The sequence below is a fragment of the Zerene cesonia genome, chromosome 17 (genome assembly GCF_012273895.1).
Source record: "Zerene cesonia ecotype Mississippi chromosome 17, Zerene_cesonia_1.1, whole genome shotgun sequence".
Taxonomy (NCBI): domain Eukaryota; kingdom Metazoa; phylum Arthropoda; class Insecta; order Lepidoptera; family Pieridae; genus Zerene; species Zerene cesonia.
The window spans coordinates 9,358,563-9,378,279 of NC_052118.1; the positions used below are offsets into that span (position 1 = coordinate 9,358,563).

Consider the following 19,717-nt stretch of genomic DNA (forward strand, 5'->3'; position numbering starts at 1 on the left):
AGATAAAGAGGGTATTCTGATATTTTTTTTTATTTCTACTGTCCTAAATATAGGACAGTAGGCTTATCTGGGTTAATTAAGCTGAAGCTCCATGATTGCTTCTATTATAGTTGCCTACAATATTATTAGAAAATTATAATTTTAATTTTACTGGGGAATATTTTTACTTAACAATATATAGTAACGAAATATAATAAAATAAATTAAAAACATTTTGATATTTTTTTTTTACTATTAGTCATTGATATGTTGTTTTCTCAACCAATACGTATAAGTGATGATAATGTAAAAATTCGAAGCGAATCAAGCGTAAGGCTTACATTATGGCTCTCCGTACTTTGTTCTAATGTGAATAAGAAAGATAAAATAAAGTAGGTTCAGTTTTCTTTCTGCCTTTGTGACAGAAGTTACCTAGATTTGTGTAACGTGTCATCAGTTTGTTTCAAGTTTGATTGTGTGAAGTGGTCACCCATCAATAAATTGACCGCGCCTTACGTGCTAAACTTGCAGATCGTTCACAAATTTATAATAAGAATTTTAATATATGACTCAAAGATAGTTGAGTATTGTTTACTCAAACTTAGCATTTTTTAACGCAAATTAAGCAAATAATATTTAATTATTATTCTTTTGTACACAAATAGAAAACATATGGTTCTCTGAATAGTACAAATGTCGTTATTCAAACTTCGCCGCGAATATATTTATTTATTATAAAGATCCGTAGCAAATTGTACTAAAGTATATTCCATTTGTCCCTATTGTATCAAAGAATGGTCCTTGGATCGCATGAACGATAATAACTTTAATGAAAAGCAATTGAAAAAGGGAAATTACACGGTTTTTCCGTGTTGTTTTTCTGGAACATTCGTTTGTGTTTCTTTAAGTCAACAAATTACAAATTGTGTTGTATTCTTTCCGAATTAAAAGTCTTGTATTTATTATTTAAAAAACGTAAACAAATTTAGGTTAACCCATTTCATTTATTCTTATGGTTTCAAAGAAAAGTATCGATTAGTTAAATTTCATAAAAACAACATCATAAGAAATTTTCACTGTAATTATTACGACATATGGATCTATATGCCCTTAATAATTACACAATAGATTTTGATGGAGTTTTATTTATTAGATTTTGATTTAACAATGATTCAAGGGGAAGGTTCATATTATGTGTGTATCGTGTTTTATTGCACCAGTGCGTAGCCGGGGCGTTCGCTAGTCTAAATATATATAAATTCAAAGGTGACTGACTGACATAGTGATCTATCACCGCACAGCCCAAACCACTGGACGGATCGGGCTGAAATTTGTCATGCAGATAGATGTTATACGTAGGCATCCGCTATGAAAGTATTTTGATAAATTCTACCGCCAAGGGTATAAAATAGCACATGAAACTTTATACCATGATAATATATTTCGTCCTCGCGTGCGAAGCTGCGGGCAACAGTTAGTTATAACATAAAGTACTGTCCTCATACCCCGGACCCAACCAAAGTTAACTCGGTTAAGTAAACACTCAGAAAACCGTTGCTTTATCTATGATTAGCTAACCTTATAATCGGTCAAATTCTTAGATGACAGTTTAAATGAATGACACATAATAACAAGTGCTTTAACATGATTAAAGTAAGTGAGTAATTATCGAAATTGTTTACATTTAAAATGCCAGATTAATATAACACTTGCAGTGAAGGAATTCAGGTCAATTGCTGGTATATATGTCAATTAATCTTAATAGTTGGTTTAGAATTTTTATAGATAAATAAATGTAAAATAGATAATTATATTCATTTACCTAGTTTAGGCATCAGTCGCATACTTAATTTATTGGTGAAATAATATGTACTATTTTTTTCCCGTATGTAAATGTTTCACCCGCGTGTGTCCGTATCCCGTAGAAATATCGGGATAAAAAGTAGCCTATATGTTATTCCAGTTGTTCAGCTATTTACGTAGCAAATTTCATTGCAATCGGTTCAGTAGTTCCTACCTCCTTCCTTACAAACTTTCGCATTTATAATATTAAGTAGGATTTTAGTAATACTTTTAACTGTTATTCCCAGAAACGAAGGAGCTTCTGAAATGGATATATATTTTTTGTTTTATAGGTTTAGAATCAATTCCCCTCTCTTTAGAACCACTTCTATACTCTTCCCTCCATAGGAATGTGTGAGTGAGTGACCTTTTTTAAAAACAATTATATTTTTCATTTGCACTTAGTGTTATTTTCAAATCAATATATTATTTACGACTACATGCGATCTGGTGGAATCTCAGCTATGCTATGACTAACGAGTGTTTCTAATTGAATATATACACAATGATATATTTCTGTTTGAATTTGAGTTTATATGTTTATCCTTAATAGAACGTTATATATCTTACCATCTAAGGATTTATTGAAATAAATTATAAGATTACATGATTTTTCTCCCTGACGTTGTATTTTTTATAACAATCTCAAATTAGTCGTAGTCTAAGTCGTCTAAGTCGGTATCTCGTAGGAATATCGGGATAAAAAATTGTGTATTTATTATTCCAGTTGTCCAGCTATCTGCGTACCAAATTTTATTGCAATCGGTTCAGTGGCTTTTGCGTGAAAGAGTAACAAACATATTTACACATACATCCATTGATCCTCACAAACTTTCGCATTTATAATATTAGTAAGATAGGATAGACTTGGCGGATTAATTCCAACGAAAAGTCAAGGTCGAGCATTATTCCCGAAGCTGGCCTACTTTTTATTTACAAAATAAAACTAGAACCGCAAGTAATGTTAATGTAAATTCCATTAGGTCTATTTTTGCGAGAAAGCTTTAATCGACATTAATAATTAATTGAAGTAAGATTGAGTAGGTGCTTCCATGTAGATCTTAATGATGGAGATTTCTGCTTTGTTAATGATAAAAAATATTCCTCATTGTGCATGCATTATTATGTCCAATGTAGTCAATTAGTTAATGGAAAGAAGCGTAAAGATGTAAGTAAAACCGTAGTAGTAAGTTATTGTTATATTTTATTTGATAATATTTTCCCTTTCCTTATTGTTTTTCAAATATTTTATTGTCAGTTAGATTTAGTCTACCTATTTACAAAATATTACAATATATTTTATAATTTTGTTTAACCATGAAAATTAACAGATCATGATATGTTCTTATCGTTTGCGAAATCAGTACTTGAATTAAACACGTAATGCGGAAGCTGCAGGAATCAATAATACATTACTCTTAAGATACACAAAGGAAGTCTCCATGACATGTAATCAATAGGATCTTAAAAATCTTGTTTACAATACAAATACCATTTACTCTTCCGGATTATAATGCAGTAATAATTCAAAGTATTCTTGGAAGCCACGAACAATTTATCGTGGGAATCAGTTATTATACAGAATGTCGTATAGATACCATTCTCTATAACGTATTTAAGCAATTACTGTACCATTTAATTTTGCCGTTTAGTAAAGTTATTGTGGTGTGTATTGCCACTGAAACTTGCAAATCGTTAATTGTAAATTAATTGCTTTAATATTAATACAACATTGTGTTGTTCTTACGGCGATTTATATTACTTTATCTATTCGAACCAATTTCTTAAGCATGTTTTGACTTACGTCCAACAATTCAAGATTATAAAAGAAAATTAAACTAGAAGTCGTTAATCATTTCTTTTTTTTTTAAGCGGGCAGCGCATTCACACAAGCAGGGCGGTGGTGATCGCTTACCATTAGGCAATGGTAATTTACTATGATATGAAACTATAACTAACTCCAAATCTCTGAATATTTGTAATTGTTATCCAATATTGCTTTCAGGTCAAATCAACCTCTTTTTTTTTTAATTTTAATAATGATGATGAATGTGTGATCTATTATCGAGTGTTTAAGGACAACATTTGCTCACAAATCTTTGTTCTAGGTGCTTTTGTACTCAAAATAATTTACATGTCGTTTAACCAAGCTTTGATATATGATCACTTCATTATAGTCTAGTCACGATTTAATGTAATGATACCTCCATATAACTCTACCGCATTTTGTATTCAAATAGGTAATGCTTTAGTATTTTATTGCCTGCATTGTGTTTATTTGGTACAAGAGTAGTTTTCTGACCCGTTTGTGTTTCACTTTGTAGAATCTTATTGAAACCTTCACCTTAATATTTAAGCTAAGCTTAAGAATTATTTAACATTATTGTCGTTATAGAAAACTACCTGCGCCCCGCGGTTTCATCTGCGTAAATCTGTATCCCGTACTATGTATGTTTTTCTAGTTGTTCAGCTATCTACGTACTAAATTTCATTGCAATCGGTTCAGCAGTTTTTGCGTGAAAGAGTAACAAACACACACACATCCTAACAAACTTTCGCATTTATAATATTAGTAGGAAGGATAGAATACGACTTTGTCATCATGATTTAAGTTTCATTTCGGTATATCACTTTTTTTTTTTGTATTTAGTCACAGACTACATTTTAAAATTTATTCATCTCTGAAGCGGCCTTACCGCTGTCAGCTATCTCTCTAAGGCAACCTAAAAATTCCCGTGTAGCGTAGCTCTGTGAGACATGTTCGGTTCTAACTAGCAACGAAGTGTACAAAGTAATTATAATAGACCATAACGACCTCGAGAAAGACAATAAAAATAATCAAAATGTTTTTTTTTATGTATGTATATCACGAAACCACTCACGTGCGACTAGTGACGGTATAACTTATTGTCTATTTATAAACAAAAGTTTTTAAACATCCAACCGGATTTGTTGACTTTGATGTCATAAAAGAAAAATGTATAATCATCATCACCACCATCATCATCAGCCCATACAACATGTATGGGCTGATGATGATGACCACTGCTGGGACACAGGCCACCTATGAGGGTTTAGGCCATAATCCAACACGCTGGCCAAGTGCGGGTTGGCAGATGTCACATGTCGTCGAACTTTTGATTCTTGGTCATGCCGGTTTCCTCACGATATTTTTCTTCATCGTTTTAAGCAGTGGTACTGTTATCTACATGTGAAAATTAAATTTATTACCTGCACGCTCGCCCGGTCTCGAACCCCGACTTATCGATTTTTCCGTGGTTCTCACAACTGAGCCATTATTAAAATACTGATACATTAAATACCTAAACTAAAAACTTTTTTTATCTGTTTGTCTGTCTACTTCTACCGACGAATTACCGTTTCGCCAGGATTTTCGATGGCTCGCAAAATAGGCTAAATTTTATTTCGAAAAAACCTGTAACCTTAAGGAAGAAAAAACATAATTGAATCTTTTTTATTCGATATTAGGTCAGCAAGACCTTGTAATTTTTTAAAGATGATTCAAGATTTATAACTAAAGAGGCGGATGAATATAAACAAATAGTTTAAACAAATACGGAATTAACCTGTGTATTGAAAACATTACGATGAAGCTTAGAAAAAAAAGACTTTTAAAGGCTTCGCACGCGTTATATAAGAGTAGTTTAATATATTTTATTATACATATAAACCTTTCTCTTGAATCACTCTATCTATTAAAAAAACCTCATCAAAATCCGTTATGTAGTTTTAAAGATTTAAGCGTACAAAGGAACATAGAGACAGAGAAAGCGACTTTATTTTATACTATGTAGTGTTATTATTAACCCGACGTTTCGAACACTATACCGCGAGCGTGGTCATGGGGAGGCTTAGTCTTAAATACAATATTACGATGATGAATGAAATGACTCCATAGCGAGCTAGTCGTGGATTTACCCTCACTGAAGTTAGGTATCCGGATAAATAATATATAGAACTAGCTGTCAAACGTTGTTCTGCCTAACTCTTATTATTTAGGTATATAAAATAGATGCCGATTCTCAATCCTACCCGATATACACACATTTCATGAGAATCACTCCAGCCGATTCGAAGGATTATGGTATGGAGAATTTTTACATAAATATAAATCGCATTATAAAATCCGTTAAAAAATCTTTGATAATAATAAACATTCTAATCTTAATCCATCTTAAATTAATCTATACTGAAGACTTTGTTTAACAAACAAACTGTATACTGTTCATATTGTTAATGTATATTATTTAATATAATTACTTATCTAGGCCTATTTTTTGATTTACTGGATGATTAAAATCTGTATAAGCAAGATAAAAATCATGTCTATAAATGAGAAAAAAGAAAATAGATGTACTATAGAACAGAACTATATATATTACGTACTATATGTTTATGCATAAATTATCCTATATACAAAAACATTCATCATATTTAGAGTAGCTGTTACGACGAAAATACGTAACACTATAGAGGTTTTCTTGCTTTTTCACTACAACTTATTTAATTCTTAATAATTAACTGTTCTCGAATGAATAAAGCAGCCAAGGTAAACCATGTTTCAATTATTTATCATTTTGCCATATCTGACTGACCTCGGGTTTATTTTGTGAAAATCTTAATTATGCTATAATGCGCTTGTTTCAATAAATGCTACAATTTTAAAGTAAACTAATTGTAGTATACGTAATTAGATTCATGTTTTCAATGGATGTTGTGTCACGTTTTCAATAAATAAATGTTAGAAACAATCCTTATAATATATATACAATATGTGGAATTAAACCCAATTACGAGTAGGATTTTATATAAGTATGGAAAATGAATAACTATTTCTTCGTAAGAGCGGTCACAAATTGCAGCTGTTTAAGAAGTACATATAGATAAATACGTTTTTGTTTAATGTAATAATAAACTTATATGAGATCTTATTTATGTAAAAGAGTCCTATTAGCTACACCTCTTATAACTCAAGAACGGCGGAACGGATTTCAATGATTTATTAAACTAGGATAACATTTGAAATACAAAAATCTGGACGGAGTAGGTGTGAACCTTAAAGCATGCAAGCGGAGAATTAAGTGGAAGATAGCATAAGAACATAACTGGAATTTTCTGCTATCTGGTGACGTTTGACAAATACTAAATACGAGAATGACGCATATTTCATTTAATTTTGAAACTGTTACATTATGATTTGCAATGAATAACTTATCTGATACATAATGACAGATCGTCACCACGAAATAGTGTCCTCACATCACAAATTAGAGATTTTGAACCTTATTATTAAGCCGATAAGAAAGTTATAAGACATAACGGATAGTCACAATCTAGAGCATTTTTTATACGAATTAATTCAACCGTAACTGTTCATATCGCAATGTATCAGACAATTAGATAGGTATTGTAGGTGGTAAGACTACAACCAGATACTATACGTCTAAGATTAATCATAATAATAAGGCCGCAAAACAAACAAACGAAAAAAACAGAAAAGGTAAACTATGCGTTTAATTACCTACATAATCAATGCAAATTTTGTGCCTTAAGTCGTTATCCTCTAGGAAAATAATCTAAAAGCAGCTCTAAATGTCATCGGCATTAATCCCCTACGTCTTTCCTTAGAATCCCTGAAAACATTGTAAATGTGAAAAGTGTTTATCATTTTTTCACGCGGTAACGAAAATATGCTATTGTATAATTTTATGCAATGTACATAGTAAGACGGCTAGAGAGGGACCTGTGGATATCTTCTTTCAGAATGCGGGCGAAGTCGCTGGCGGATCACTAGCTAAGCGAACGCCAAGGTTATCGAGGCTATTGAATGTCACAGATTTGTAACAATGACAATGACATTATTCCCACAATACCTACGTATAACTACTCCGTTGTTCCGCCTCGCTCATGTGGATCTAGCGACCTTAATTTGGTTGTGGATATGGTGTAAACATCTTTATAAGACAAGTGTACATTATTCGTATATGTTTACGTATTTTTTATTAAAATGCTACTAATATTATAAATGCGAAAGTTTGTAAGGATGTGTGAGTTTGTTGCTCTTTCACGGAAAAACTAAAGAACCGATTGCAATGGTATTTGGAACGTAGACAGCTGGACAACTGGTATAACATATAGGCAAGTTTTTATCCCGATATTCCTACGGGATACGGACTTACGCGGCTGAAACCGTGGGACGCAGTTAGTATGAAATAAGCTATATATAAAAAAATTATATTGGATCTATTAATTTGCTTAACATGAATCATTCTTTACATTTCTCTGAAACTGAGACATTTTTTTATTCCAACAGACTCAATTTATATATAACGAAAAATCTAATTCCTTTCCAATATAAACGTCTCATGTAATATTTATTACTATGTAGTTATATAATAGACCTACATAACTTGTATTAATTCTTCAGAGCGAAGGCCATCATGTGTATATTTTCATGTTAGTTATATACAAATTTGCAGAATAATTATACGTTTAAATAATTGAAATAAACTGAAAACTTAATACGATAATAATATACTTTTATTGAGTATTTCGATCACACAAAACTAGTTTTTACGTCAATTTGTTATTGCGTTTTTATCAATGAAAACCTTATTCTTATTAATTAATTAAGATCTCATTCATGTATCTTATACATTTAAATTTTGTAATTTAAAGTAAATGATCGTGACATTCTGGCCGATTGCCAACAAAACTTAATGAGAATCGGCCCAGCCGTTTCGGAGGAGTATGGCAACTCACATTGAGTATAGTCCCGGTGTTCGATCGATTTCACGGATACAATTCCATGAGTCAAACAAAAGTTCGATTTAAAAGGTTTTTCAGATAATGAAAGCAATTTGAGCTAATCTGATATCCATGAAATAGTTGAATTCATCTAACCGTAAATTTATATAATCATCATCATCAGCTCATATTTACGGCAGAACGAACTTAGAATTCTTGGACATGGCGGCTTCCTTACGACATTTCCTTCGCCATTTCGCTCAGTGGTGATGTAGGTAATTCGCAAGTGAATTTAAAAATCAATTAGTTTCTTATGCACCCGTCTGTTCTCGAATACTCGCCTTTTCGATTGAAATCTGAGACAGTATAATTCATTTTAACTGCGCTTTTATCTTAACAGTACTTAGTTTGAGATATAATCACGATTTATCAAATACCGACATGCGTTTGTACTACAACGTGAAATTATTTGAAGATACCTACGTGAATATTTTATAAATGTGCAATGCATGACTTATACGGCAAGCAATAAATTCACTATTGAGATACCGTTTCAAAAATGATATAAATGTCAAAATGATTAGATTTTTCGAGATCATTATAACATATTAATGAATTATTAATTGTGGGAGTAGACACGAATTGGCCCAGCTCGCACCAGCAGTCACCAGCGGTCAGAAAATCATAGAAGAATCCTACTATCCTAGTAATATTATAAATGCAAAAGTTTGTAAGGATGTGTGTGTGTTTGTTGCTCTTTCACGCAAAAACTACTGAACCGATTGCAATAAAATTTGGTACGTAGACAACTGGATAACTGGAACAACATATGGGCAACTTTTTATCCCGATATTCTTACGGGATACGGACTTACGGAGATTAAACCGCGGGGCGCAGCTAGTATTAACATCTAATTCATTGATTCGAAACATTCAATGAACGGAACGGATCAATTGGTCTATCAATGAAACGAACCTGAATTTAATTACGGATATATAACGGTGTATGTTTATTCAAATAGTGCGGATTAATCTAAACTGATTGTCTTCTAAGTTTAAGATCACGATTCGACCACAAAAGACGATCTTAGTAAACACTAAATATGATTGGACAAATTGAAGTATACTGACAATATTATAAAAAATATATATTCAGACAAACTATTGGACTGGTTTTGAACACAGTGTTGAATATGAGGTATGCGCCCGTGGCTTTGACCGCTAAAACAAACGAAGTTACCATGTGGATGAGACGTTTCACTGCGGTAAAAAGTAGCCTATCATCACACTACTCTCCTAACGATCTTCAGACATAAAAATCATATAAAATCACTCCATTTTGACAAGAATACAGACAAGCAAACAAACTTAAACTCAAACATTTGTTTTCTAAATTGGACTTCTTATAGAAGCGCTTTTGTATCGTCTTAATACTATATCACCTACACAGTATTTAGGTACAATTTCATTTAATTATATGGGAATTTTAAATTATTGATACTCAGCAGAAGACGTACCTTAAATAAGGATTTAGTTAAGGACTCAAGGGTTGTTGCCATCCTTAATGGGAATTTGTGATAATCTTCACTGAAGTTGGAAAAAATATAAGGGTATAGCTACATTGGAACATAATTAATTCACATTATATATAAGAAAAATCGTGTGGTTTTAATGAACTATAGTGAAATATACATAACCAGCGCACATTGGCAAGGGCTATACTTATAACATATAGCAAATTTAATTGCACAAAAGAACCGATATGTAGATAAGTTAAACATGATAGGAAACTGTATGCATGTTTAACATAGTTCTGTAACGTACATACAAACACAAGACTTGCAAATAAATTATTAAAATACGTTTTATTGCGTTTTAGATAAGGTACAAAATGAATCGAAACTTAAGAGCTTCAAGGAGAGTTCATGAGATAGAATGACGCATGCATAGTCAGCGCAATCGGTCGACTCTGATAGTGAGATATACTAGGGCCTGTAGGTGTAGGTGTACCTACATAGGGCCGTGCATACATTTAATATACGCTGTTGACGAAAGATCTATTAATCGTACTGCAAAACAAATCCCTATTAAATAATTAGAAAGAAAGAAAGAACATTTATTTGACTCCAAAAAATTACAATAAAAAAAAAACAGTAAACTTAAGACAAAACAATACAATAATGAAAACAAAACACAAAATTTGTGTTGCTTGAATAAGAATTGGTCAAAAAATCAGAACCATTGCACCTATATAAGAGTGCTTTTTAATCGTTAAAAGAAAGGTTTGATTAAAAAATAATATCATTAACCTGAATTTCAATAAAAAGCTAATTCAGCGGTTGCCTTTCTCAAATATACCTTATAAAGGAATTCAACTAATTGTCAATTTAACGAGATGAAGTACTAATTTTTAACGACGTTATTTCTCGCAGACGGTAATTAAAAGATTTATAAGGTCTATAAAACTCAACGAATAAAAACGATATCGCCCAATGAATATTCAAAACGTATCACGAAACAGTTTGATAAGTTTCTTTGAGCTTGAAATATATTTAGGAAGCCGGAAGGGAAAGGGAAGAAGGGCTATACCCTTCTGGTAATTGTATAACTATAGCTTACTTGTAAAAAAATTATAAAATCGACATTTTGGACCATTCTTGAACCAATTTTATTCAAACATAGCTAAAAATATTCCTGAGTAGCTAAGCTTTTAAATAAATAAGCATACACACATACAGAGACATCAAATTTATAACAACCCTAGCTGCACCCCGCGGTTTTACCTGCGTAAGTTCGTATCTAGTAGGAATATTGGGATAAAAAGTTGCCTATATATTATTCCAGTTATCCAGCTATCAACGTACCAAATTTCATTGCAATCGGTTCAGCAGTTTTTGTGATAAAGAGCAACAAACATACACTTCAACATAGACTTCCTTACAAACTTTCGCATGTATAATATTAGTAGGATAGGATTTATTGCGTCGGGGGTTAAAAATATAAGTGGTTTGCAACTTTAGCGATTTCCTTCACTTTATTTTTACGATATAAGCTATTACTATTATTTAAATCATTTATTTAGAGGGCACGATATAAGCTAGTAACATTGATATTATATCACCTGGATGAGTCCTTTCGAACGTTTTAAGCCTGGTTGGCGCAACACATTCACCTCGTCTGCCAGTGCAGACCAGTTGCACGCAAAAACTCGATTCGGAGAGGTTTGCCGAAAATGGCAATCAATCTTCACATCATTATTGTATTTTCGAAACGTACATGGATGTTTACTCGCTAGATGTGACATAAAATTGTGACAAACAACAAACCATTAAATATTTTTTCATATTATATTACTATTATGAAAAAATAAAATAATATTCTGCTTTTATATATTTTTTATAGCGTGGTCACGGTGAGACTCAACGCTCGCTGTAAAGTGTTCGAAACGTCGGGTTAATAATATAATGAATAAATCGCGTTTAAAATCCGTTAAAAAGTTTTTTTAATTTCTAAATGTATAATAATCGCGTAAAATCAAACACAAGAAAATACTAATATTCTGCTTAATTTTATTACAAAATATACTATGTTTTAATGTAGGTATAAAATAAAAGATCTAATAAGAAATTATGATATGTTGTATTATTTTTTTTATATTTTATTTAATAAAATGAATTCATCTAACCACTAAATATTATATTGATATTATGTTGCCAGCCTGACCTCGTATATTTAAACTTAAGACCAAACGCGTAAAATTATCTTGACCTCAGGTTTCGACATAAACACTGTGACATTCCCACGCAATTATAATGCTTTGGCTTCAAGAAACGCCATCTTGTGTAATTTGCACTTTATAACCCTCTATGTTTCTGATTGATTGACTTATAAAAAGAGCTTTTAAAAAGAGATATACTAAAATAATCTATTAACTTTTTCTTAATTTGGCAAAGTATGACAAAATTTAAAGAGGTTAATACAGCTAAGCGGGGAGGATCTTTAACTAAAATCAAAAAGACGGGGCGAGCACGGAGGGGATAAATTGATTTTTCAATATATCTGCATACGTATCCACGCCACCCCTGCTGGAAACGGTTAAGGGAAACATCGTGAGGAAACCGGCATGTCCAAGGATTAAAAGTACAATGACATGTGGCATCTGCCAACCTGCATTTAGCCAGCGTGGTGGTTTATAACCGGACTCACTTTGTTGGGAAGCGAATTTTTTACTAAATGTTACCACAATAAAATTATAATTATGAAATACACGTTTTTCTCATACATGGACATGAGACCTTTATAATATGCTAGCTTTAACCCGCGGCGTCACTCGTGTAGTACCCGGGTAAAAGTAGCCTAGTATGTGCTAATATAGACTAAGATCTATATATATCCCAAATTTCATACAGATATGATGAGCTGCTTTCGTGTGAAAGAGAAACGAGCATCCATACATTTATCCATCCATTTATACTTACAAACTTTCACGTCTATAATATTAGTAGGATTTTTAAAGCTTTTTCTCTAGATTAGTTGTAATTCAAAGACATTAGATTAGGATAACGAATATAAATAAAAGAAATAAATACGTGTTCAAATAATATAATATAGAGTCTTGTTACTCGCATAATCTTAAGTGTCACTGGTCATTTCTGAGTCAAGGAGATCTTGCGAAACTATTAATGCGAGTGTTTAATACAGATGAAGACATTAAAATAGACGCCATATTTATTTAAATAAAATCAATCAATTGAACATATTTACGGAATTCATGTTTCAATTTAAGTTTACTTCATAATGATACTCAGGTAATATTTTCTCATTCCATGTGTCAAAATACATAATGCGTATATATTATACTAGCTGACCCGGCAAACGCTGTTCTGCCTTACTCTTATCATTTAGGGGGATGAAAAATAGATGTTAACCGATTCTCATAGAAACCGGATAAGCACAAAAAATTTCATCAAAATCGGTCAAGCCGTTTCGGAGGAGTATGGCAACGAAAAATGTGACAGGAGAATTTTATATATTAGATATTGTGTGTTATTGCGATGGCACTAATAATAATTAAATGAATCCGATAGTCGATCAGAGTTTAATAAGTACATATTATACACATTACACTTAATTACTATTGATAGATTTGCATTTTATCAAATACCTATGTCGTATAAAGCTCTGGCAAAATAAACCCATGTATAATATAATCCTTTTTGTTTCAGAAATAATCCAGCAAAATGGGTCACGATGAGAAGAAGGGCACCATAGTTTTGGAAAACTTCAATTCCACGTAAGAATTTTATCTTTGTAATATGAGGCCCGTTTCCTTTTCCTCACCCATCCCAGTCCATTCCTTCTTTCCAATCGTCAATCCTTTCCTTTTTCCTTACCCCTTAAAAGCGGGTAGCGCATCTGCAAAGGCACTACCTCTACCAATGTTCATGTCGCTGGTGTCGCAGGTGGTTATCGCTTATCATATCATATCACCAAAGATAAAAGTTTTCGAAATGAGTGAAGCAGTTCCTGAGTGACCTTTCCCTTTGCAGAGATAATGTATTTACAAAAATGTTGCCAGTTTAAAGGTCAAAGGGGATATAAATTGGATTGGCAAAGGAGCAAAAGAATGGGGCTGGGAATTATGAGAAAAAGGGAACTGGCCCTGCTCCCACGAAACAAATTAGTAATCGCATATAACTATTTCACACCAATCTTCTATGCGGGTGTGGAACCTTCCCTGCTCTGAGTTGCGGGATCTGTACGACTCCCACGTTCCAAGTTATTATTCTAACAAGGGTATAAGCCTAAAGCCTAAACCCTGGAGGCCAAAAATACATTCGTAATTGAGTCGAATTTACAGCAGATCTTCTAAAATACATTCAATTAAATAAACGTTCATCATACATTTTAAAGATCATATTCTTGAAGTGTATGTTTTATTTATGAGAAATCAAACCTTGATCGTATTTTATTCTGGTGAAAAATATTAGGTTAATCGTAATTCCTAGAAAACCAAGCCGTAGGAAACAAAATTATTTCCCGAAAGCTTCATAATTTTATTGCAATCATCTCTTGAATAATGTAATAAAAATGTTAATGTCAGAGATTATAGGAAAATTGAATTATATTTTCTTGGTTTTTATGAATCATTTCATACTCTGTGGCCCTGAAATAATTCATAAACCAACTCAGTACATCCTCTCACACAGAAAGAAGTTTTGACAAAACATAGCATATTTTCTCTTAAAATATAGCATGAGTCAAATCACTGCTACAATTCATTAAGGAAATCATGAATGCCGTATAAAAAATGTTTTACGACGAGCGACTTCTACCAACTCGAGCAATTGTGGCTTATTTTTATACCCTTATATTCTGTCTTTATGGATATGATATACTGTTAGTTTAGCCACGTAAAAGGTCTTATTGAAGCCTCGATTGGCCGAATGGTTTTCTAGCATATGTATGTATGTATGTAAGTCCATTTCTCTGGCACGCCCTAGAGCCCAAACCACTTGACGGATTATGACATATGACGTGTCAATGTAATCATCAGAAGTAGTGACATAGGTAATATAAATTAACGGAATACCGACTAAGACTAAGAAGGGCCGATGAGTTCTTTTTATTTTCTTAAACTAGCACAGTCTTTCTCGATGATGGCGATAACGTCCCCCTGTTTATGTATATTTTTGTATTTTCTATATTTGGGGGAGGGGGGGGGAGTGCTGAAAGGAAATTGATCAATAAAGGAGGTGTTAGTTTGTTTGAGGACCATTGTCTTGCACTAAGGATACAATAAAACTAAAAAGTTATTTGTCTGTGTTTTTGTTTTAATAATAAATCCTTGTTTTATATTCTGTTTGCTGTCTTATGTTGTGTATGATCTATGGTCTAGAGTTAACCATTTATTAAAATACATGATGTAAGATGTTGTGGTTTATAATATTCTGATCTAATCAGGAAGCGCAAAATCAATGTTAAATACAAGTTAAACGAGTTTATAACAAGAATACATACATACATAGAGCGACATAAATAACTTTAAACAGAAAGACCATCCTAAACTCTGCCTTAATTGGAATTAAATAATATTTAAATATATTATGGCTTCTTATTGTTACTCTGCATACGCAGTTATAACTGTTTTTAGCTTACGGCATCAATCAAAATCATTTTTCGATGTTTGCATAGAAAAGTAACTTTAAACGGTTTATAATATTGAGCATAACATATACATGTTAACTCCAGGATAATACAAAATACGTATATATACCGCAATTGAAACATACCATTATAAAAAGCAACAAAGTGTTATACGTAATTGTCATCATTAAGTCATAATTATCATCTAAGTAATTACGAACATCTGTTATCAAAAGTCGATTTATATAAATAAACCGGAATCCAAGAAGCCCTATAGGAATGTTAAACAGTTTTTTTTAAATCCATTTGTCTTTCCTAGCTAGGAAAAATACGAAACAATTTAATTTAGTAGCCTGTATATTTATATTGATATTATAAACTTTTTTGTATTTTGTGTCGTTTTTTTATGTCATAGCGGCCAACTGAGCTGGTGGTTCGCTTGATGGTAAGCGATCACCACCGCCCATGTACATTCGCCGAGGTAGTGCATATATGAAGCGCTGTCCGTTTTTAAGGGGTAACGCAAAAGAAAAAGTTTGACGACTGGAAGAAGGAATGGACTGAGACGGATGAGGAAAAGGAAACGGGCCTTGCTTAAAAAGTAAATACTTATTGAAAATATTAAATGTTCATTGGTGTTGTTTTGAAATAGCAAAAAGGGTAATTTTGCCGACATTTAAGGAATTTGACACCATAAAAGTTTTTGTATTGGATTCGTATCCAAAGGGTATTACAATACCATGTTACTAAGACTTCACTGTCCGTCTGTCTGTTTTTCTATCAACGCTCTCTCAGGTTATCTCATGAACTATCAAAGTTAGTTGAAATTATCAGAGATGGTTTACTTGTATTTCTGTAACCGAGTTATGCACTAAGAAATCCTAGTACAAAATATATGACTTAAAAAAATAGATACCTAACTCTTTTTCAAAATTCATTTAATAGCATGTGAAATCCACTAGAATTTAATTATTTGTATATATATTTTTTATTTAATATTTACACCACCAATACGGAAATAATTAATCATATTATGGCCATAGTTTTAAACAGAAACTGATAAGTGGCTGGCATTTAAAATAAATGAATGGAAACATTTAAAAGTTTTGATAACCAATCTACCCATGTCACTAAATGGAAGCAAATTAGATCACCTTTTATATTAATTAATTAACTAACCCGTGAGAGAGGTGTGGCAGCGGCGCAGTGTCATGTTTTATATCGCATGTTCGAAAAATAGGGTACCTACAACACATCTAGACACGAATAAAAAAAGCTAATTATAAAAAATTATATAAATGCCAAACTTATTTAGAATATACCATAATATGCATATACTGTGGGATGATGTAGGCAGCCACACTCCCTTCCCCAGGGCTGTGGGTATCTATGCAAGACTTTCGCTACAAAAAATAGGGTGTGGTAATTAATAACTATTTAATGTTTATCGAAATAAAAATATAATGATCATATTACCACGAATTAAGACATTGTATTTTAATAATTGCTAGCCTTACAAGTTTTTGTCGTGACTGAATAAAGAAAATCATTTGTATTTTATTCAATACGTTATTATGCTTGAGAATATAATAATGTAGTCCTGCTATTAAACCTTGTAATTATGTTATTTATCTTATTACAAAGTGCTGGTTTTGCGACAGAAATCTGTAAATAAATCAATAATTTTGTAAGATACTCATAAAGAATTTGCAAATATAATGTTTAATCACAATAATATAATCTTCAATACTGATTTTAGGAACAAGAGATAATTTTTTTTCCTATTTTTTATTTATTTGTACCCTTAGGATGTAATATGCGACATACAATCAATTAATCAGCTTATAAAAGAAAACAAAAAGCTAAGTAGAAATAGCTGTTCCTGCGATTTTAAATAAAAAATCTAATTTAAAAAAAATGTTCCGGTTCGCAGACGTCACTTCATATACTAAAGATATGTTGTAAATGTTATTAAAATTAAGAACAATTGAACCAGTTAGTGTTGCAATCGGCGATCGAAAACGACGTTCCCAAAATAGAAGGAGGTTCTCAATTCGACTGCATTTCTCATTTATTCATTTTTTTGTTCTGTTTTGTTGGTCGATAACTCCGAAGTACCTACTAGTATAACTATAACTAGTAACTTTATGATTTGATTGACGTGTTTTTATTTGTGTTTGATGGATAATTGTTGTTTATGGGTCCCATTGTAGAATATATTGTACTCCCTTCCCAAGAACTTTTGTAAGCTTTTTGTAGAAAATATCTATCCTATTTTTAGCAATTTAATATAATATGTGTTTACTTAAAGCCTTAAGTATATTGTTATTATATAAAACTCGTTTATAAACACTATTTTGTATTTCCTCAAAAGTAGTTTATCTTTCGAAACTTGATTAAACAGTATAACAGTTATCACAATTTCAGTGAACGTGGTCACGAAACTAGGATACAAAAACAATATAAATGATGATGTTGCGACTTTGTTCGCTACTTATTTATATAGGTGTACCTACAGTCATATCATCAATTCGTAATACATCACACACCAATAAACTATTCAACTTTCTGATTAAAAATCAAAACTGTTTTTTCAGACAAAATGAAGAATACAGTGTCTTACTGACAAATAACAACTCCACATCAAGAGTAAGGAGCTACTTATGCTCTTCGAAGGATTATTTGATATCACAAAATATTGTTGTGGAAAAAATATTAAATAGTTTCCACAATTGGTTCGTTGTTAATGTATTTTGGGACGCACTTTATATGGCGCACTTTTGGGGTCATTTTTTCAATGGACTATGTTAGTATTGCTTATTAAGAATATTTAGGCACACAATATGGTTATATAGAAAAACAAGCTAAATTTCACAGCGTTTATTACACAAATATCGATTCGTTTATAATATTCCATTATCATCGCTGGTTAAGGATATTTTTTTGAAAATTATATATCTCATGTTTGCTTACATTTGTACACGGGATATTTTTAGACAATGGGTTTTACGCAAAATGCATTCCTTAGGGTATGTTGTATAGGGTATTATTATAATATGTAATAATTATAAATTGGGTCACAAATAAAATAATGTGTGTTAGAATTAAGATTAATTATAACGACATTAGCATTTCATATGTCATTGCAATCTAAATTTTATTACAGTCTAGTTAAAGCTCATTTTCTTCCAGTGCCAACCTTGCTTCAAACCCTGGGTTCCAGTCCACATTGAGCCTGGGGTCAAAGGAGGTCATCAATGAAAAGTCGTACAACCCCTTCGAGCATAGACGGGTTGAACATCCAAATTCGTAAGTCGAATTTAACTATCAAAAATAGTCATCTAAACATGTCTTTTAATATTATAAAGAATGGTCAATAAATTACAAGTAAAAATTTAATTATACAAAGAAGAAGGTTTTTGAAAGCTCGCTCTGTATCGATCATGGATTTCCTGATTTTCGTGCCGAATTAAAACAAAAAAGGTGTCGGTTAGTCCGTTCTTTGTATGTTTGAGGACAGTGGACGTGGATTATTTCAACAATAAATAGGGAAACCCCGTTTCAAAGTGACCACTTTCAAAACGTATTTTGAAAATTGCTGGTTTCACATTACACCATGAAATCTCACCGTTTGTAAAGTGAATGAAAGAGAAACAAACATTCTCACTTTCGTGTTTATAATATTAGTGAGAACTCAATATAATCTATATATATAAAATTCTCGTGTCACAGTTTTCGTTGCCATACTCCTCCGAAACGGCTTGACCGATTCCTCTGAAATTTGGTAAGCATATTGGGTAGGTCTGAGAATCGGCCAACATCTATTTTTTATCACGATATTCCTACGGGATACGGACTTACGCGGGTGAAACCGCGGGGCGCAGCTAGTTTTTCTATATAAATGTTAGCTTTGATATAGAAAATATTTATATAAGCTAGATATAAATATTTTCTATATCTAAGATAGAAAATACAGATAAATT

At 32.0% G+C, this 19,717-nt stretch overlaps 1 protein-coding gene across 1 annotated transcript in view; it reads left to right on the forward strand.

Moving 5' to 3' along the window:
• LOC119833385 (proton-coupled amino acid transporter-like protein CG1139) overlaps positions 1-19,717 on the forward strand; it is a 43,301-nt gene that overhangs the window by 12,645 nt on the left and 10,939 nt on the right. The window contains exons 2-3 of the mRNA XM_038357372.1: positions 13,814-13,881; positions 18,927-19,043. Coding sequence (XP_038213300.1) covers positions 13,829-13,881; positions 18,927-19,043 — 170 coding nt within the window. The 5' untranslated portion in view covers positions 13,814-13,828. The remainder of the gene's footprint in view (positions 1-13,813; positions 13,882-18,926; positions 19,044-19,717) is intronic.